At 41.2% G+C, this 23,266-nt stretch overlaps 1 protein-coding gene across 6 annotated transcripts in view; it reads right to left on the bottom strand.

Annotated features, from left to right (window-relative positions):
• AGTPBP1 (ATP/GTP binding carboxypeptidase 1) overlaps nucleotides 1-23,266 on the bottom strand; it is a 182,909-nt gene that overhangs the window by 18,374 nt on the left and 141,269 nt on the right. For 5 of the 6 annotated variants that reach the window (XM_044273638.1, XM_044273644.1, XM_044273631.1 and 2 more), the window contains 3 exons: nucleotides 22,846-22,977; nucleotides 21,798-21,974; nucleotides 4,131-4,291 (listed from right to left, as the gene is read on the bottom strand). In XM_044273638.1, coding sequence (XP_044129573.1) covers nucleotides 4,131-4,291; nucleotides 21,798-21,974; nucleotides 22,846-22,977 — 470 coding nt within the window. Of the gene's footprint in view, nucleotides 1-4,130; nucleotides 4,292-12,999; nucleotides 13,255-21,797; nucleotides 21,975-22,845; nucleotides 22,978-23,266 lie in introns of those variants that run through there. The other variant, XM_044273672.1, reaches the window with a different exon arrangement.

Genomic DNA, 23,266 nt, shown 5'->3' with positions numbered 1-23,266 from the left:
GCCGAGATAATCCATCCCACCTCACAGGTGTGGCATATCAAGGTGCTGATTAGACAGCATGAATATTGCACAGGTGTGCCTTGGACTGCTCACAATAAAATCCCACTCTGAAATGTGCACCGTTTTGCCTTATTGGAGTAAGAGGGGGGGGGGGGGGTGCAAGAAAAACAGTCAGTATCTGGTGTGGCCACCATTTGCCTCACACAGTGGAACACATCTCCGTTGCATAGAGTTGATCAGGTTGTTGATTGTGGGCTGTGGAATGTTGGTCCACTCCTCTTCAATAGCTGTGCAAAGTTGCAGAATATTGGCAGGAACTGGAACACGCTGTCGTATACGCCAATCCAGAGCATCCCAATCATGCTCAATGGGTGACATGTCCGGTGAGTATGGTGGCCATGCAAGAACTGGGATATTTTCAGCTTCCAGGAATTGTGTACAGATCCTTGCAATATGGAGCTGTGCATTATCATGCTGCAACATGAGGTGATGGTCGTGGATGAATGGCACAACAATGGGCCTCAGGATCTCATCATGGTATCTCTGTGCATTCAAAATGCAATCAATAAAATGTACCTGTGTTCGTTGTCCATGACATAAGCCTGCCCATACCATAACCCCACCGCCACCATGGGCCACTCGATCAGCAAAGTTGACGTCAGCAAACCACTCACCCACACGACGCCAAACACCCTGTCTGCCATCTGCCCTGAACAGTGAAAACCAGAACTCATCCGTGAACAGAACTCCTCTCCAACGTGCCAGACGCCATCGAATGTGAGCATTTGCCCACTCAAGTCGGTTACGATGACGAACTGCAGTCAGGTCCAGACCCCGATGAGGACGACGAGCATGCAGATGAGCTTCCCTGAGACGGTTTTGGACAGTTTGTGCAGAAATTCTTTGGTTATGCAAACCGATTGTTGCTGCAGCTGTCCGGGTGGCTGGTCTCAGACAATCATGGAGTTGAACATGCTGGATATGGAGGTCCTGGGCTGGTGTGGTTACACGTGGTCTGCGGTTGTGAGGCCGGTTGGATGTACTGCCTTTGGAGATTGCTTATGGTAATGAAATGAACATTCATTGTATGGGCAACAGCTCAGGTAGACATTCCTGCAGTCAGCATGCCAATTGCACGCTCCCTCAAACGTTGCAACATTTGTGGCATTGTGCTGTGTGATCAAACTGCACATTTCAGAGTTGGCTTTTATTGGGGGCAGTCTAAGGCACACCTGTGCAATATTCATGCTGTCTAATCAGCACCTTGATATGCCACACCTGTGAGGTAGGATGGATTATCGCAGCAAAAAAGAAGTGCTCACTAACACAGATTTAGACAGATTTGTGAACAATATTTGAGAGTAATGGGTCTTTTGTGCATGTAGAAAATGTTTCAGATCATTCAGTTCAGTTCAGTTCATGCAAATGGGAGCAAAACCGAAAGTGTTGCGTTTATATTTTTGTTCAGTGTAGACAATCATCTTGGCTATCTCATACATAAATTAGACTTGCAACTAATTAGCATATTATTAGTCATGCAGATTATTGTCATGTAACTGCAATGTTACCGTTTTGATCCAAAAATTTTTAATTTTAATTTGTATTATTTTGTTAGTATTTTGTAAATCCCTTTTTGGCTTTCAACACTGCCTGAATCCTTCTGGGCATGCTCCCGACAAGATTCAAGCATGTCTCGACCAAAATCTATTCCCAGGTCTCTTCTACACATTCCCACTGTTGTTACGACTCACTTGGGTACGAATACAGCTTTTTCTTCAACTGTACCCACAAATGTTCGATTGGGTTGAGGTCTGGAGACTGTGGGGGCCAATCCAGCAACTCTACTTCATTGTCATTTAACCATTTCTTCGCCAATCTTGACGTATGCTTTAGGTCATTGTCCTGCTGGGACACTATGTCGACCTTTTCATACCCATAGTACTCAAGTGTACGAAGTAACTCATCATGTAGGATACTCACATATACTGTAGCTCAGCATTGAGAACACCATCGATCCTGGTCAAGTATCCAACGCATTTGGCTGTGAAACAACCCCATATCATCAGGCTTCCTCCACCGAACTTGACAGTTTCTTCAATTTCTCGATCCATTAGCCCCCTTTTCCCTTGTTTCTTCCAGAACCATTTTCGCCCAGAGTTCCAAATCACCTGTTTCCAATTTTCTACTGTCCACCGATGCTTCTTATGATGATATTGAAGTTGAGGCTTCACCTTTTTTAGAGCCACCATTCCAGACTTGTGGAATGCAGGTTTCACAGTGCTTGCATGGACGTCTGTGATCTCTTATTACAAAGCATGTGAGCCACCTCCACTGCCATGTTTGTTGCACCAGAAATGTTAGACCTTGTGCTGAGCCGACTTGTTGACTCTGATATTTTTCCTGGATGTCCACCTCTTGGCTTTGGAATGTATGGACGGACTTCATTTTGTATTCTTTCAACTGTCATGGCACTCACATGAGGCAGTTTGGCAATTTTCTTGGCCATGTTACTGCTATCTATGAGCTGGATGATGCCGTTTCTCTTTTCTTGGGAAATCTTCTTGATGGCTGCTCCTGGATTCGAATCAGTTTCCTTTCGCTTGGAAATCAACCTAATAACACACTGAGCTATTAGGGAATGTGAAAACAGGTTGTAATTTGTAGTTAACAAAAATAAAAAGATTGTTCCACCACCAAGAGCAAAACAGTAACAATGCAGTTACATGACAAGAATCTGCATAACTAATTGTATGCTAAATAGTTCAAATCATAGTAGAGATAGCCAAGATGATTGTCTATAAAATGATGGTAGTCTCAAGTTCGAAGCTGTAGTGGACGGTGAGATATGAAGCCTGAAAGTCAAAAGTTCAAAACATTATTATCCTTTTGCTCATCAGTGTATATTGGTCAGTGGCAGTTAAAGAGTTTAAGATAGGGATTTTTTTTACACCAATACAGTAGGATAATGGTCTTTGCATATCTCCCTGCTGAAAACTACAGAACCTTTTTATTTATTTTTTGCATGATGTCCATCAATAACACTGGAAGCCTAATGAAATAGCAGTCAGCACAAAAATGAACTAGGCTCATGCTAAAAATAATAGAAAAGAGGAAATCCTCTGTTAAATGTGTTGAAAAAAAAGTTTGTCTAATCTTGGTCCAACTGTTTATTCCAGGGAAGGTCAAAAACCCTCTGGCAAACTGTAATCAATTTTGCATTATGGGGAAAAAATCCTGACCCTATAAAGCAGCTTTATAGTTTCTCTGGATCTTTGTTAATATTTCCATTGTTTCCACCATTATTATCTCATGCAAACAATGCCTCCTGGTCCTTTGTACATTTCTTGGAAATAATAAATTAAGAGCCAGTTCATTTGTAGTGACTAAACATACCTATATACATGTCAATTACATTACATTAAAGGGTTTGGTTTGGGTTTCGTCAGAATAGGTAATCAATATCTGATTGGCGGGGGTCCAACACCCAGCACCCCTGCCGATCCGCTGTTTGACTAGGAGGCGGCGCTCCATGTGAACACCACTTCCTTGTTATTACACTACATTCACTTCAAGTGAATAGAGCCGATACTTTCACTACACTTCTGAGACGAAGTGCAGTGTAATGAAGAGAAAGCAGCACTAGCATGGAGCCCTGCCTCCTCTTCAAACAGCAGGGGTGCCGGGAGTCTGACCTGTCCTGACTATAGTCATCAATATTATCGGCTGGACAACCCCTTTAAGGTTTATTTTTTGTTCAAATGAACTATGAGAGGAAAATTGCTCTTGAAGTTTTGAGCCTTCAGATGCCCTTCCTGCTCTAAACTGAGTAACCATAAAGGCACATAAGCTACTTGTGGCTTTTAAGGGATCACCAATCCTTCTTAGATGCCATTTACAAAGCAAATTGTTTTAGAAATAGATAAATTCAGTGCTATCCCTAAATTCTACGCAAACTTATGACATATTTTTTATCAGAGCAGTGAAGTAAGTAGAAAGCTCTAGGTCAAGCAGGTGAATTTGTCATCTAAAAAGTACGGCAGGTCACGGCACACTGACAATAGAAGGAAACACACTATACTTGAACAAAGTCAAATATTTTGACAGTCAACCATAAAAATAAATTACATTACCTTGCAACCTTGCAGCTGGACTCGATCAGATCACTCTCGATATCCAGGAGGCTTGGAGGCAGGCTGAATTCCATGGGAGAGGTCAGCCTTTTTAAGCGAAGTAATCCTATGCAGAATTTGGCACCCATCTCTTCAAGCTCCTTTGTCCCGATCTGTAAACCCTAGGGCAAAAAGAAATGTGTTTCACTTCAACTACATGGAAAACAGATAATCTGTAACAGTTAATAAATCACTTCTTAAACTATTGATCTAGTAACTCAGATTTAGCTTACCAACCAAATTAAAAAATACTCTAAAGCGGAAAACAATTAAAGGAGGACTCCCTCCAGCCAAATACATGAGGTCATGTTTTAAAAATTTCCTCCAACACAGAGAATCAGAATTGGCTCCATTTCATGGGACCTTTAAAAAAACTTAGAGATCATTTCCACGTCTAAAAGAAGTGACCCACTTCTAAAAGAGAGAACTAATCTTTAATTACATATGGCAGTAATATTTTAAACTTAAATGTTTTGTAGAAGGACATGATGTGGACATCAGAATAGGTGCTTACAGAAGAAAGCACCCCTAGGCTTTCTATACTGGGCAGGAAAACCTCTCGATTTAGTATAAAATGAATAAGGCACACCCAACAAAGTGTCCGCGAGCATATGGTACTGTCTGAGAAGGTTTGCCACAGCAATCAGCTGTAATCCGTGGGAGAACTTTTTAGTGACTGTTCAATTTCCCTGCAGCACCATTACAGGAGAAATGAGGCATTACACATGTCCATTTGTATCAATAGAAAGTCCATCAACAAATGGTGGAAAACCATATTTGATTTAAGCAACCTGATCTGTCATACAAATATACAGATGTCCCCGTCATTAGCTTTACTCAATATTGACATCCAAACAGTACCTCCCCACCCCTCTTTTCTCTTTAGACAATTACTGATTGCTGCCCGCCTGCTAGTGCCTAAACTCTGGTTATCAACCTCAACTCCGTCTTTAGAACAATGGAAATTGAAGGTCGACCAATTGTTCAGGTTTGAGGAAATCTCCTCCTGGGAAACACGTACTCACAACACATTTTCTAAACATTGGAAGCTATGGTCTGAATATAGACATCCTCAATCCTCATCTCTACATTAATGTGGGAGTTGATTTAGAGTTCATTCCGATACGAATGTCAAAGCTAGAAACACCATCACCTTGGATCCGATATGCCATAAATGTGACTAATGTCTTCTCGTTTGTATACCTGTACACTACTTGATATTGCTTCCTGTCGCTATGGAATGTTTTCAGATGTACAAAATTTACGTCATGCTTGACGTCCGAGATACCTATATATGTACCTTGCTACGTTATATTTTATAAATAAATAAATAAAAAAATAAAAAAAGAAAGTCCATGTAATGTCTGAATATGCCAGATCCTCTAGAGTGAGAGACACAGATGAGAACTGTTTTTTTCCCTAGTGTAAAAATCTCAGACCTCAATAGTGCATGCAGTATTATGTTTTTGCATGGACCTATTGTCCATATAGAAAGTTGGACATGTGAATTGGCCCATTCATGGGCTGCTTGTCAGAATTAGCCCTAAAAGGTAAGGGTCCTAAAAATGGGACACCATCTTATTTTACCCATATATTAAAACAAGAAAACATTTTAAATGAGTTTTAGAAATCAGATAGGACTTTTAAAGGGCTTGTTTGAAGCTTCCTAAAGAGAGAAGCTGGAAAGAAACTGTAGAGATGATATACATGGCACCATTAAACAAAATTAAGTGTCACGTGGAAGAATCAAAGAGTCAAGGTAGAATAAAAAGGCCTTTGTGAGGTCATATATTGTTACAATAATTACTCTACAGTGATTGTTTTGTACCATTAGCTTTCCATGGCAAAGTTATCATTCTGTTTTTACACTTTTTTTTTTTTTTAATCAGATCATTTTTATTAAACATTTTACAACATTGTACAATAAAAAAGAGCCAACAAAAGTTGGGAAGAACAAAAAAAAAAAAAAAAGGGCAAACCCCCACCCCCCAGCGTAGAGACGGATCCACCATTCCGGGTAGCCATCCATACAGATTTTTCCACTTTTACTTTTTGGGTGGCCTATGCCTAGTTAGGAGCCTATACTGTTATTTCTCTACTAAAAACATAAAGCCAACATGTCCTATTACTACTTCTTGCTGATCCAGGTGTTTTAAACAAGTAGGTTTTAATTTATAAGACAGATTGTTCCGAAGAGAAGGACAATGCATCAATCAGATGACCGCATCGAGTATTATCAAGGAATCAATGTGCTGGCATGATAATAATTTGTCTCTGTCAAATCTAAAACCACTTACTGACCATGAGGATACACAGTGCAAAATCATATAATGTAAAGTGTAACATAAACCTGGGTAGGTCTGGACCTTTTGGAGAAAACTAATGAAGGGAGGTTTTGCTTATCGGAAATAAGAGATTTATGTCCATCTCCGTATTCTGTCCCTATTCTATTCCTAGACTGTTGTATTTGCTTCCTATATAACCAGCTTGTTCTGTGTATTATTACACACCTCTCCAGTTCTTCATACACCCCAGGAGTAACATACAACCGTCGCAGATACTTATATATAAAAATAGTTTACTGATAACATAGCGATGACAAAACAATGGACATTATACATAAAGATACAGACACTACAAATAAGACAGTACATAGAGGACACCACCACACCCCCCCCCCCCCTCCCTCCGTTTCTGCCCTCCCTGGATGCTAAGCAATGTGAGTAACTGCTACCTGCTTCCTTATTTTTATGGACTTGTGACCCTTTAGTAAACCCTGCCTGACCTGCTCTATTATCATTGCTGCCTCCATCAGAGATGTCTCCTTAGCTATATTCACAGAAATTGTGGTATTAAGATATGGAAACTTCACAAACATACGTATCATGCCTAGTGGGGCCTCCTACACCATGATCCTTTGTCACCTTCTTATACTTAGCTTCAAACCTTCCACAAAGCGACAAGGGCTTATCATAGATGGTAGGCCCGAAGTTACTTAGGACTTCTGGGGTGACGTCCGTATGCCCCGTTACCAATTTCATAAGGATGGAAAGTCTGTCTTCCTCATCATGATATAGGCCATTCCTGGGGGCAGTTAAATGAAAAAGACGGGGGGCACTCAATAACTAGCAATACATGGACCTCAATGGCATGCGGGCTCCGGTTGAATATATATATATATATATATATATATATATACACACACACATACATATACACACACACAGTACAGACCAAATGTTTGGACACACCTTCTCATTCAAAGAGTTTTCTTTATTTTCATGACTATGAAAATTGTAGATTCACACTGAAGGCATCAAAACTATGAATGAACACATGTGGAATTATATACATAACAAAAAAGTGTGAAACTACTGAAAATATGTCATATTCTAGGTTCTTCAAAGTAGCCACCTTTTGCTTTGATTACTGCTTTGCACACTCTTGGCATTCTCTTGATGAGCTTCAAGAGGTAGTCACCTGAAATGGCTTTTACTTCACAGGTGTGCCCTGTCAGGTTTAATAAGTGTGATTTCTTGCCTTATAAATGGGGTTGGGACCATCAGTTGCCTTGTGGAGAAGTCAGGTGGATACACAGCTGATAGTCCTAATGAATAGACTGTTAGAATTTGTATTATGGCAAGAAAAAAGCAGCTAAGTAAAGAAAAACGAGTGGCCATCATTACTTTAAGAAATGAAGGTCAGTCAGTCCGAAAAATTGGGAAAACTTTGAAAGTGTCCCCAAGTGCTGTCACAAAAACCATCAAGCGCTACAAAGAAACTGGCTCACATGCGGACTGCCCCAGGAAAGGAAGACCAAGTGTCACCTCTGCTGCGGAGGATAAGTTCATCCGAGTCACCAGCCTCAGAAATCGCAGGTTAACAGCAGCTCAGATTAGAGATAAGGTCAATGCCACACAGAGTTCTAGCAGCAGACACATCTCTAGAACAACTGTTAAGAGGAGACTGTGTGAATCAGGCCTTCATGGTAGAATATCTGCTAGGAAACCACTGCTAAGGACAGGCAACAAGCAGAAGAGACTTGTTTGGGCTAAAGAACACAAGGAATGGACATTAGACCAGTGGAAATCTGTGCTTTGGTCTGGCGAGTCCAAATTTGAGATCAGAAAAGGTGAACGGATGGACTCTACATGCCTGGTTTCCACCGTGACGCATGGAGGATAAGGTGTGATGGCGTGGGGTGCTTTGCTGGTGACACTGTTGGGGATTTATTCAAAATTGAAGGCATACTGAACCAGCATGGCTACCACAGCATCTTGCAGCGGCATGCTATTCCATCCGGTTTGCGTTTGGTTGGACAAGTCTCTTCTGCTTGTTGCCTGTCCTTAGCAGTGGTTTCCTAGCAGATATTCTACCATGTACTGTATATATATATATATATATATATATATATATATATATATATATAGAGAGAGAGAGAGAGAGAGAGAGAAAGACAGAGTCTCAGTTAGGTAAGTACCCCTCTTTTCTCGGTGTATAATCTTCCAGCGAGGTTGTCCATCTTTGTACCGCTTGAAGAAATCACTTAATGCAACAATGTACCAGGTAAGTCTTTCTGCATATAGGTGCCTAATATCCGGCCCTCATTCAACAAAAGCGGTATAATAATTATAGCAGACTCTGTGCCGTCAATGTCCCAGAATATACGGCCAACATACTGCATACACATAGAATAAAAACAAATTATGGCTGTAAGTTCAGTACTTTACCACTCCACGCAGCCGGAGCCGTCCGGGAGATGTATTTTGTCCTTGCGCTGCCAGGACCTACGTGGCATCCTACTTGGTCCGCATGCCTCCTTGTGGCGTCCCACGTGATGAAGGTAATGAAAATGTACTGGGACCTAGCGTCTGGACCGTAAGGTGAAGAACTAGGTCCTAGCGACCGGACCGTAAGGTGAAAGGTGGACAACCTCGCTGGAAGATTATACCCCGAGAAAAGAGGGGTACTTCCCTAATTGAGACTCTCTATATATATTCAACTGGAGCCAGCGTAGTCCAGCACCCCCAATATCTTCACAGATTTACAAGAGGATTATACCCCTACAATAGGGGTCAGTTTACACAATTGGGACTATACTGTGCAGTACTCATAATACCTCTATATAGGGGATTATCTGGTAGAGACTACGCATTCAATTGTTCTTGTTTGTTTTATAGTTTTATAGTTGCATTTTATATATTATTCACTTTTTATTAGGAATAAAAGGGTTTTATGCCATTGACATATATATTGAGGTCCATGTATTGCTAGCTATTGAGTGCACCCCGTCTTTTTCATTTAACTATTTCCTTTCATTACTACGGCATTGGGGGTGCCGTGGGGTGTGCACCAGTCCTCTTTTCTGGATTCTGGGTGGAGCCGCTAAGTTTTTATTCACTTTTTTCCGCATTCCTGGGGGCAATTTTCTCTATGACCTCAAATCTTTGAAAAAAATGTTTTGGCAACCAAAGCTTAAACAGTTCCATGCGATATTTTGTAAGGACAGAAAGTTTCTTGCAATGTCCCTCAAAAATATCACAGGAAGTGAACGAATCTGCATCTGGATCATATGTAGGAATCAGTTTACATATCTTTAGCAGAAATTGCATCCTCTCTATGTTATGGAAATAGTGCAATTCTGCCGTATTGCTGTGCCAAGTCCGTGAGTTGGGAGTGGTCTGTAAATTTCCCATGCCACTTCCTAATCCACGAACTGTGTCACCAGCAGCACTTTGTACAGCTATTAGAGTGGTATCATTCTGATCTGAGGCAGCCATAGGAGCAGTCTCTCTCTCATCTGTCCCCCTGTTTGCACTCAAAACACTAATTTGCTTTGAGTGCAATCTTTGTGATGTGGGAGCTCAGTTATTGTCTTCTGTATATTACTAATTGTCTCATCCCTCTTTGTTAACTCAGTCCTCAGGTCAGCCATTATCACCTCTGTAGAGGCTGCTTTTTCCTTATAGCCCATTATCTCCATATGCAGCTGTATAAAAACTTTATCAACATCTGCATAATATTTTTCTTTCTCAGCTAACTGAGACTGCAGCATGCTGATCTGACTCTTTTTCTAGAAGTACCTCTTCTTTTTCTTTAAACCCGTTTAACCTCTTCTGTATGCAGCGTCCCACTACGTGTGTGTGGGGGCACTGCTTAAAAGTACTTTTTGATCTTAATAATTGCATTGTACAGTATAGTATAACTTTGCATTTATGTATCTGCAAAATCCCTGTTAACAGGCCTACTAGGTGTAATTTATACACCCCACCACTAGATGGGGGTAAAGTTCAGGCCATATATATATATCCAGGTCAGGCCTAGTGAGACAGTTCAGTTCAAGTCAGTTCAGAGTAGTTACAGGTTCAGTTGAGACCACAGGTCAGTGTGAAGATCAGAGAGTGAAAAGGTGCAGATCCAGCACTTCAGCTCTGAAAATAAGTTTTAGTCCAGAAAGGGACAAGAGAAAAGGACAGATTCAAAATCATCCAAAGGATAAAAGCCGTAAACCAGGCAGAAAAGGACCTTTGGGATATTCATGTGAAGGACACCCTAGCCTCCGGCAACCTCACCAAAAATTACACTGACATTGAAGCAACCCACTGCTCCAAAACCCAGAAACCTGACAAGCCTAAAACAGTGGATTTGCAGAATTGACTCTGTACTATCAAGAGACTGCATAATTGTACTACTGCAACCAAAAGACATCCAAAGTAAAAGTTGTGAGTTGCATCTATGGTTGTACCACCATTAACGGTACTGGCGTCACGACAAAAACCATCAAGGGACTCAGCCGCAACAAGCACCCTAAGCACCCCTAACATCAAGGGCACCTCAACCACCATCTTGGCTGATGCTTCCCTACACAGAGCGTGCCCCGGAGGATTTCGTGCTGTCCACCTCAACACTGTGCTGCCAGCCCAGGGAGGCTATCTGCTAACCGTGAGTAAACTGATGAACTGTGTGTTATACTATTTGGCCCCTCATCGGTCCACCATGCACCTCACGTGTTGCCCCGTGCGACTGGCTGGCTGCATGTACAACAACAACAACAATGCAAATTTGCAGGGACCTTTGTCTCTTCACTTGGGCCCACCTTCTCCAGCTTGCTAATGGCATCATGAAATATGCACATCAGCTTAGCAAGCATGTGGAGCCGCTTGGATGTTTATTTCAACACACCACGCTTAGCAATGTGCAACTTGTCATAGGAATCAGCTTGATCTACCAGAGATTCCCATAACATTTGCACAGATTCATTTGTTCTAGGCAATACTGGGTTAAACGTACTGTAACTACTTAACTTTTTAAAAAGTCCCATGTCCTGCTTTGTCACTCATGGTTATCCCTGCGATCTGCGTTACTCCTGTATTCTGCTGCTTGGGTCCAAGAAAGCCTTGTTTACCAACCAGCAGGATTCTACTGAAGGACTGGAAAAAAATGAAAGAAAAAACTAAAAATACTAAACAAAAACAAACACCTCAAAGGTTACAATAGGAAACAAAGGAAACAGTCAGTATCCTAGGAACTCTGTCATTAATTTAACTCACACTTGGACTCAATGAAACTGTGTTAGGCTACTTTCACACTAGCGTTCGATCGGATCCGTTCTGAACGGATCCGATCATATTAATGCAGACGGAGGCTCCGTTCAGTACGGATCCGTCTGCAGTAATAACTTAGAAAAAATTCTAAGTGTGAAAGCAGCCTGAGCAGATCCGTTCAGACTTTCAATGTAAAGTCAATGGGGGACGGATCCGCTTGAAGATTGAGCCATATGGTGTCATCTTCAAGCGGATCCGTTCCCATTGACTTACATTGTAAGTCTGAACGGATCCGCTCGCCTCCGCACGGCCAGGCGGACAGCTGAACGCTGCAAGCAGCGTTCAGCTGTCCGCCTGTCCGTGCGGAGGCGAGCGGAGTGGAGGCTGAACGCCGCCAGACTGATGCAGTCTGAGCGGATCCGCTCCATTCAGACTGCATCAGGGCTGGACGGAGGCGTTCGGGTCCGCTCGTGAGCCCCTTCAAACGGAGCTCACGAGCGGACCGAAGAACGCTAGTGTGAAAGGAGCCTTACCTGTCTGAATCTCCCAGGTCTAAAAGCCAAGATTCACAGAATAACAGCAATTTCAACAGTATGTATATCCTAATAGAGATTAATTAAAACAGTTGGGCCTGGCTCACCATTGATGAAGGGAATCTTGCTTTTCGGAAATTAGAGATTAGATATTCCTACACTGTTGCCCTTGTTTCCTATATAACCAGCTTATTCTGTGTATTATAAACACCCCTCCAGTCCTTCATACACCCCAGGAGTAACATAACTCTTGCAGATACTTACTGTATATATAAAATAGTTTACTGATAACATAGACATGACAAAGCAATGGACATTATACATAAGGATACAGACACTACAAATAACATACAGGATACCACCACACACAGCCGCCTCCGTTCCTGCCCTCCCTGGATGCTAAGCAATGTGGCTTATAATGTGTATGTATATACAGTATATCCAGAGTCCACCAATATACCGTCTACTGGATCTACTCTTCTAACCAACTCACAACCAGTACCTGACCATTAGTACATGTACATATAGTGACTCATGCATAAATAGCATATATATCTACACGTCTGTAGACAGGTATAATAGAATACAAACACAGACTACAAATATCTATATGTACACATATAAAGTCTACTGGGATATTATACTTCTATACATACACACATATACCATACATATAACTTAGCTTGCTCCTGAAGTCCTGTTGTTCCATGGGCTGGCAGGAAGAGAGAGAGAGAGAGAGCGCGACTCCCAAGCTTCATGTCACCTATGTGTTCCTGTGCCCCAGCCCCCACCATGGACTCCACCCTGTGACCACCCAAATATCTTCCCAAGCTGTTAGCATATGTGCCTTTGATATGCTAACAAGGGAAACAATGACCAAATGGCTACTGGCCATACTGATATCACTAAATGCGTGAATACCACTGGATATCAATATACACTACATCCAATTATTAGGCATATTTGTGTGGTCATCAGGCTGAGGTTCTGGCTAAGAGCCATATTTTCCTGTAACAAAAACAATAAACTATGTCAAGCTTTCTAAAGATATGACAGGACTGTATACCAGTCAATAAGGTAACAAATGGAAAAAAGCTTATCAAATCCCATGAATCATCACAAAAATAGCATGTGACACACTATAAAAAAGTGCAAGAGGACCTCTGCTGGACAGACCTTGAACAGGATTACAAAACTTTGTTAATTTGAAGTCAGAATATCAGAAAAGGGAGATTGTGCTATCACGGTGCAATTTCCTATGGAACTTCTCCTTGCCAACTTCAGTACAACTCTGGCAATACCACATGTATTTACACTTGGATTCTGTGGGGTGGTAGTGCTACAGCATCCTGACACATCAGTACAGTCTAGGCAAGCTGTCCGATAAAAAACTATGGGGGCATTCATCAATGCTACATCATAAGAGACCTATAGTCGCAGTTACTTTAATGGGAAACTGCCAGGAGCCTCCCAAACCAAAGGCAGCATGGTTCCCTTGCTACAAACAACTATGTTTGAAGGTGGAAATGCTGTAGCAGAGAAAACCAAGTGGGAAGGGGAAATTTATTAAGACTGGCATTTCATACACCAGTCTTGTAAAATGTGAGGCTAGGTGCCGCAACCCTGCTGATCAGCTGTTTGAAGAGGCGGTAGTGCTGATGCCTCTTTCTAGGCCAGTGAGGGGACATTCATTGGTCACATGGCCTAGGCGCAGCTTAGTCCCATTCAAGTAAATGGGCCTGGGCTGCTATACCAAGCACAGCCGTTATCCAATGTATGGTGCTGTGTGTTGGAATACTGTGCAAGCGCCAGCCAAAGCCTCTATAAACAGCTGATTAGTGGGGGTGCCGGGTGTCAGAACCCCACCAATCAGATATTGATGACCCATCATCTATTTATTGAATATGTGATCAGAGGAGATCCTCTGCGTCTGGAGGAAAGAAGAGTTGTACACAAACATAGAAGTGGATTCTTTACGGTAAGAGCAGTGAGACTATGGAACTCTCTGCCTGAGGAGGTGGTGATGGTGAGTACAATAAAGGAATTCAAGAGGGACATGGATGTATTTCTGGAGTGTAATAATATTACAGGCTATAGCTACTAGAGAGGGGTCGTTGATCCAGGGAGTTATTCTGATTGCCTGAATGGAGTCGGGAAGGAATTTTTATTCCCCTAAAGTGAGGAAAATTGGCTTCTACCTCACAGTTTTTTTTTGCCTTCCTCTAGATCAACTTGCAGGATAACAAGCCGAACTGGATGGACATATGTCTTTTTTTCAGCCTTGTAAACTATGTTACTATCCTGAGGACAGGTCATCAATATTCTATTCCTGGAAAACCCCTTTAATAAGAGGAGTACTGGAGTAATATGTACCAAGTATATTAAGATACACTGGCCTCTTAATAAATTTGATGCATCCCCTACACCAGAAATACAAACTGATGCCATGAGCTGGCATAAATCTGCCATATAATTTGCACCAGTTTCTGGTGTAAATTACAGTAAAGTGTTGGCTGCGCAAGACTACATACCATTAATGTTTGGGCAGCAGGACCGCCAGACAGGTTCCCTGCAACTTGCCAAAATGCATTCATGTAAAGGTGGTAAAGCGGATTTAAAGAGCCTCTGGAGCATGATGAACCAGGGTACTGCCTGGTATGATGGATCATGCTGATTAAATGGATACCTTTCTTTTGTTTATAGGTTGAACCGTTGCAGAAATATGTTTATTTATATGCAAATGAGTTATACCGAGCACCGAGGGACTGGCCATAGCTCTTGGAGCACTACTACTGCTATGCTCCTGTGTTCCTGTACACTCCACCCTCCTCTTTGATTGACAGGGCTAGACGAGAGGTCTCGTGCCTGCACTGTTTCTTACAAATAGTCGTTGGTAGTCCGGCAATATTATTATGATGTACCCAGTCATTGGTGTCAGCGTGTTTTAGCAAAATCATGTATTCCATTAGGAATGCAGGATCAAATGTTTTAGTTTAGCATAATCAGAACCTTAAACTGGACAGAAGCAGATGTGTCAGGACAGTAGTACGAAGCAGTGAAACAGGCTACATCCTGGCTGCAGGCTTGGAAGGAACCTGGTAGTGGTATTCATTTCCATTTTACTTTACAAGGAAATGTATATACAAGACAGTGGCACTGCTCAGGAAATCATATTAAGAACATTCCCTATAGCCATAAAACATAGCAATTTTAGCAGCCCTAGTCTTTGAAAGTGGAAAGACATGATTAATTAAAAAATAAGGTACTTTAACCCCTTCTCACACCATAACATGCGTCACTGGAGAGCAGGGACTGTACGGAGAGGGCTCGGGGGTTCAGCACATTCTATATGCAGTGGCTGCCAGCTGTGTACAGCTCATTCTCGCCTTCAATCAGACATAGTTTCGATCCCAGACATTTAACCCCTTAGATGCCGCAACCATGGCATCAAAGTGGTGAGGCAGAGAGAGAGACTATAATTGGGTAAAGTAGGTATCAAGTGCCTAAAAATGTCCAAAATAAGGAGGGGTTATTTACTATCCATAAATACGCCTATATTAGGCGTATTTCTGGCACAGATTGCACCACAAAAGGTTATTTCTGCCACAATTTGCGACTTCTCCCCACTGATGCCAGGTCTAAAAACGTGGGTGTGGGCGGGACTCTTTAAAACATTGGCAGAGCCACCACCAGCTATGGGCATTATTAAGACCGGTGTTTAAAACGTCTTGATAAATGACCCCCTATATATATATATATATATATATATATATATATATATACATATACACACACACACGCATACACACACACACTGACTTGCAGAATAAGGTTATTATGTCCACCCAAAAACATTCATTCTACTTGCTTTAAAGTTTCCCAATACATTATATGAAACATTAAATGGTCGGCCTCAAATAGAAATGTGCTTTTAACAGCCTTCCATTTGAATACATATGTGAGTGTAGCAGGTCAATCTATATCATCAAAAGATTCATATAGTTAACTTCAAAAAACAAAAGCTAAAAAATTGATATAAAATGAGGGTAAGTTTTTATAAAACAACACAGAAAATCAGCGATACAGTATGTCATTGGCATGTCCAGCAAAGACTGGAAGAGTAGGCAAATAAATAATTTAAAAAAACTATGTACTGGAACATAGCTGTAGAGGGGGAAAAGTAGACATTGCGCAACACATATCATTACACAGATACATGGAAAATGAAGACAAGGCCCTCTAGTGGAAATTTACAGAACTACATGGGAACATCATTACATGAAAAATGTACTGAATAAGGATTTGCGGAATGTGAATAGCCACACTCAAAGGATCGCCAAAATTATAGGGCAGCTGGGAGCAGACTGTTGTTTTTCTGTATACAGTGCACAGAAATATAATACGATTGTACACTTAGAGCTTCAATGGATCTGTTAACAGGGCCTGTCAGGAGCCTACATGAGAGATTCCATCACATTTGACAGGAAGAAAAGTGCAGCATGCAGAGCTATTCTTCCAATCAAAATGACAGCCCCTGTGGTGGAACACAACAGACCCTATTAAATGTCAAAGGGGTATGTCGGGCGCTGTTGGTGTCTGACACTCCATTTTTATTTTATTTTTCTCTCGTCGCTGAATAGAGAGATGGAAAACTTGATGGAAGTGTGAACAGAGCCTAGCTGAGCACGCTACCATTAGCTTTTTGTTTGTGAGTGATGACCATCTCTGTACAGCACTGTGCAAGAGAGGAGAGCTATAAAAATATACAGAGATACATAAAGGTATATCATAGTATAAGGGTCCATTCACACGTCCGTTTTGGTGTTCCGCATCCGCTCCGATTAAAAACGGAACGTTATGCGGATCCATTCATTTTCAATGGAATCAGCAAATAATCGGACAGCACTCATGGTGCTCTCCGTTTCTGTGATTCCGTTCCGTGGGTTCCGTTATTCGGATCCTGGAAAAAAAATATACCCTGTCCTACTATTTGTCCGATTTTGCGTTCCGTCATCCCATTCTAGTCAATGGATACGTCGAAAATCTGGAAGACATGCTAAAAGCATCCTCATGTCATCCAGATTTTCGGATCCGCAAAAAACAGGAACGTTTATCTGGAAAGGTAAAAATACTGACGTGTGAATGCACCCCAATACCGAAATCAAATGATGCACTCCAAAATAGTGAAAAAATTATGACAATGTATTCACCCATAATGAGACATTTCAGCCCAGCACAAGGACGCCTTAGTCTAGTCCAGTGTTTCCCAACCAGTGTGCCTCCAGCTGTTGCAAAACTACAACTCCCAGCATGCCCGGACAGCATTTGGCTGTGCGGCATGCTGGGAGTTGTAGTTTTGTAACAGCTGGAGGCACACTGGTTGGGAAACACTGGGACTCTAGTCATACTGAGCTGGACTGAAACATCACATTATGGGGGAATATATTGCCTACTTACAAGTACTGCCTCATTTTTTTATTTTTTACTGAGAATATTGTGTCTTGGAGGATATTTCCACCCCCTTTTCCTTTAATGGCACTGCCAACTTTACACTGTTCTGTAAAAATTAACTACTGAATGTACATAAGCATGTCGTTGATAGTTATCATATGTTGCCGACAAAACATGATTTGTTAATGTGCGCGCAAAGTAAGAACATGTCCCAAGGCAGGTGGAACAAAAATCTACGAGGAAAAAAGGAAACCGTTCACACCCCAAAGGGAAATCAAATTTCCTTCAGCTCTAATGGAAAAATGAAATTCAGAAGTGATCTTTAATGGTAGGAGATTGGAGAAAATGGAAGAGTGTAATGAAGTAGACAGGTAAACAAGAAACACATGGAATGCCATGAATCCATTTAGGCAACGTAAGCAAAAGCAGAATAAATGTGCTACTAATAATACAGAGGGTGAATATACGGGTTCTGTGAACAGATTTGCAACAGCAAGTTCAGAACACATTAATGGTATTGGATCCTATAGTTGTTAAAAGCTATGAAAACCAGCACGACTAAATGTTGTTATTAGACTAGAAAGGGGTGACTATCTCAAACTGCCTCTCGAATTTTGAGGCTATATGGGGTCCCTGAATTGATAGATCCGGAGTCTGCAGTCCGTGGTTGGCACTTACGAGGTGACTTATACATCCGTATTTGAGAGGGAGTACTGCCTAAATCCAAGGGTATATCTGTAAAGAATAAATCAAGGCAACTGGACGTACTGTAGATTTCTTGAATACGTTTTACTCGTTCTTCCAACGAGCTTTCTCAATTCTGAGTGAATGTTTCTCAGAATTGAGAAAGCTCGTTGGAAGAACGAGTGAAACGTTTTCAAGAAATCTACAGTACGTCCAGTTGCCTTGATTTATTCTTTACAGATATACCATGACCTGGATAAATGAGAACCTTCACAGACAATTAAGGGTATGTGCTAATGACTGGGCCTTTCAGCTACCCCGGGGGAGCCTCTTCATTCTCCTGCTCTTCAGGGAGTAAACCCTGAATCTTTATCTTATTTCTCCTCTTCTTTTTGGCAGCCAACTGTTACTGTGCTTGTCTCGTGGGGGTGGAGGGAGTTTGTTGTGGACTTACACTTGATTAATACTTTTGAGTCAATTATGATTGTAGTGTTAATACTCTATCCTACTATGTCTGAACTGTTTTGGACACTGTAAACTCAATAAAAAGATATCTGATAAAATAAAAAAATAAAAAGCTATGAAAACCATTGAGGGCAGTTTTTTTAATCAATGCATTCTACCCATTTTGGTCTAAGAATATTTTGGAATTGGTCTTTTGTAATACATTTTCACAGTTTTTATTTTACTGCTCTCACTTTCAGTGCATTTGCAAACTTTTTGCTTCCCCCTTCTCAGTGAACCCATTGGAGAGAAGCTCTGATGACTTGATGTAAATCAGTTATCATGATGACTTGATATAAATCAGTTAACAGTATTTTTTTTCTAACAGCTCATAAACACTCATTATAGCTAAATTTTTTGTTTGATACAAATTTAGCTTCAGTTGTGTTCAAAATAATATCAGTCAAACATCACTAACCTGATCAATCACAGTTTTTGGCAGAAATTATATTCCTACATGGCAAATAATTTACTAGCAGGTGTAGTAGAGTAATAGAAACCCAACAGACCCAACAGTCATGCCATGCATGCTGCTGATTCTCTGTAATTCAATCACTAATTGAAAGGGGCATGTTCAAAATAATAGCAGTGTGGAGTTCAATGAGTGAGGTCATTAATTCTTTTAAAAACAGGTGGCAATTATTGCCCTTTTTTAAGGAAGGAAGGCAGCAAATGTTGTACATGCTGGTTACAGTGCATTTCTCTCTGAAATTCTGAGGAAAATTGGTTATTCCAGACATTGTTCAGAAGAACAGCGTACCTTAAATAAAAAGTTGATTGGAGAGGGGAAAACATATAAAGAAGTGCAGAAAATGATAGGCTGCTCTGGTAAAATGATTGCAAATGCTTTAAAATGGCAACCAAAACCTGAAAGACGTGGAAGAAAGCGAAAAACTACCATTCGAATGGATAGAAGAATAGCCAAAACGGCAAGGACTCAGCCAACATTCAGCTCCAGGAAGATCAAAGAAGGTCTAAAGTTACCTGTGAGTACTTATATAATTAGAAGACGCCTATATGAAGCCAAGCTATCTGCAAGAAGCCCCCGCAAAGTCCCACTGTTGAAAAAAGGACATGTGCTAAAGAGGTTACAATTTGCCAAAGAGCACATTGACTGGCCTAAAGAGACATTTTGTGGACTGATTAAAGTGAGATTGTTCTTTTTGGGTCTAGTGGCCGGAGACAGTTTGTCAGATGACCCCCAAACACTGAATTCAAGCCATAGTACACTGTGAAGACAGTGAAGCATGGTGGCGCAAGCATCACGATATGGGGATATTTCTCATACTAAGGTGTTGGGCCTATTTATCGCATACCAGGAATCATGGATCAGTTTGAATATATCAGAATACTTGAAGAGGTCATGCTGCCTTGTGCTGAAGAGGAAATGCCCTTGAAATTGGTGTTCCAACAAGACAATGACCCCAAACACACTAGTAAACATGCAACATCTTGGTTCCAGACCAACAAGATTGATGAGATGGAATGGCCAGCCCAATCCCCGGATCTTAATCCAATAGAAAACTTGTGGGGTGACATAAAAAATCCAGTTTCTGAGGCAAAACCAATAAATAGAGAAGAAGTGTGGAATGTAGCCCAATCATCTTGGGCTGGAATACCTGTTCACAGGTGCTAGATGTTGGTTGACTCCATGCAACACAGATGTACAGCAGTTCTCAGAAACGTATACAACTAAATGTAGTGATTCAAAGGAAAACAAAATCTTCAAACATTTTTCAGTTTATATAGTGAATGTTTGTATTCTTCTTTACAAACTCAAACACTGCTATTTTTCTGAACAGTCTAATATTCACTTTTCTTAACTTTCTCACATTTTTTTTTAGAGGAACAACACAAATTTAATATATTTTTCTTCATGTTTTGAATGATTTTGAGCTTTATTCACTTTTTTAAACACACTACTATTATTTTGAACACAACTGTACAATGACCTACAAATTTAGTAACAATGATGTTATGGCAGTGGGTGTGAAACTACTGTGTTAACAAACAGATTTGGTTTATCCTAAGGGCACTCTTTAACCCCTATAAAGGGATCTGGACTTCACTGCAGGGGAGCCACCAGGCTGCTACCTCCTGGAGTACTCTCTGTGTGGGTAACAGCTGATCCAAAAGTCAGGTTAAATTGTAGTCAGGGACAGGCTAAGGTCAGGGCTGGCAGATTATGCGCCATACAGTAACAGGTTCAAGGTCAGGTCAGGCAGCAGAGGGTCAAATACTGGTAAATGGGCAGAGGTTGGTACACGGGCAGACAAGAAACCACACACCTAGCAGGAACTTAACAAGATAGGAGACCTATTGCTCAGACACACTCCGACTTCGACTGAGAAAAGTGCCTGAAATACCGCAGGTTGCCAGCCATTGTCTGGTGAAGATTAGGGCAGACGCTGGCCCTTTAGGAGCCAAAGGGATTGTGCACATGCCCTACTGGTACATCAGGAGAGTCCTTGCCGGCAAGCAGGCCACAACCTGCCTGAAGAGATGGAGTGAGCCCAGGCCTGTCCAGATGAAGACTGAGCGGTCCCTCACAATACTCTACAGATGTACTAAAAGTGAAAATTGTAAAGAAAAAACTTTTAAGGAAGACCAACTGGAGAAATTATTTTTAGCTTGAAAAAAGTTGCCCCCAAAAGTGTCCATATCCTTTCAATAGTATTAATGAATACTGAAACAATAAAGAGGTAATTCTAGCAGACTGTGGATTTGTGCACACAGCAGGTAGTTTTCAGAAGCTGCAAAGAATAATGAAGTCCAGCTGTGGCATCAGTCTAGACTGGCTACACTGAAATCTAATAGATATGAAAATTTAATTCCATGTTATTATTGTAGCGGTATTATACATAGTCACCACTGTTAGCATAGAGACACAAGCAGATTATGAATTGCCATACCTTGTACTTGCCCTGGTCACAGCCACACAGCGTGCTCTCCATCGTATAACTCCTCTGAACGCCCAATTCTTGCCATACCACAACACGAGCAGTAGACTCTTTCGATTTTTCCACTACGAAACTACAACTGCTCATGGAAAATGCTGGGGCTATCTGGCTCAGTACTTTCGGAAGAGTCTGCTTGTAAAAAAAAGACATAGACAGAAGTTATGAGACTTAAAGGGAACCTGTCACCAGTTTTATGGTGTCCTAACTAAGGGCAACATAAATAAGTGACTGATTCTCTTAGCAAAATGCTGGGTCACTTTCTTTAATTGACCCAGTCAATCTGCCAACATCTTGTATTGAAAAGCTTCAGCTGATAATGATGAGGCCTGAATATTCATGAGCTCCTGACTCTCCCCGCCTACCGGCTGCTGAATGACAGTTTTTTTCCATATGAATCAGCAGCAGTTGGGCAGGGGAGTGGCTATAGCTCTGAATTAAATATACGCTGGACTCACTGACATCACGCTGGACTCAAATCAGCTCATTAGCATGCGGCATGTGGCATCTTTGTGTGTATATTATGAGGTAACCATCTGTCACACCAGTAAGTGAATACATCTAAGGTACTTTTTAGTAGTTAATGATTGTATATAATTAGTTCGATTATAATCAAATATCCACATGACAGGTTCCCTTTAAAGAGGTTGTCCTCTTGGATGAGCCCTAAAATGGGCAAAAAAAAAAACAAAAAACACAAACAAACATGGTTTTCTCACCCTCACTATGCGGTAAAAATAACAAGTTACATTTATTCTATGGGTCGATACAAATACAGAGATAAAAAATATGTCATGGCATAGAATAACTTCTGTAGCTAGAGACATACTGTATCTGGGCTGAGCTAGAGCCAAGTGAATTGAAAGCTGCTTGATGGCGCTGCAGATTAGTGGGAGGGAAGATCTGAAAAAGTATAGTGGAAGACGGGGATCATCTAGACCAGGCCCTTCTCCGTGTATGGGTTTAGGGACGAGGAACAGGTGGAGATATTTCTTGTACTCACCCTGTATCCAGTATCTTCTACTATATCACGTGAGGCAGCACTGGCATTGGTGTGCCATACTGTCTCTTTAATACTGCAGCCATACATAAACACATTTTTCTTGCGGGAATGTCCATGGTAATCACAGTAAACCTAAATCAAAACACAAAAAGTTAAATGCAAAGTGTAGCCGACACACAATGGGGAGAATGGAAACAAGCACAAGGGAAAAGGTGAGGGGTTGCTCAAAGCAACTAAAGGGCCCCTAAAAAATGAAAGCTAATATCTGATATATTGCTAAAGGCGTATGCACTAATGCATAAAAACTGAAATCAAGAAGTGACAAAATGGTCCGTAGTAACCTGTCAGTTGCTTTTCAGCCCAACCTTGTCAAATGGTGAGATCTTGTTTTCAAGTTCATCAAGGACCATTCAAGGTTGAG

Source organism: Bufo gargarizans, chromosome 1, assembly GCF_014858855.1.
Source record: "Bufo gargarizans isolate SCDJY-AF-19 chromosome 1, ASM1485885v1, whole genome shotgun sequence".
NCBI lineage: Eukaryota > Metazoa > Chordata > Amphibia > Anura > Bufonidae > Bufo > Bufo gargarizans.
The sequence above is the reverse complement of the archived record's forward strand: the minus strand, read 5'-3'. Positions and strand labels throughout refer to the sequence as shown.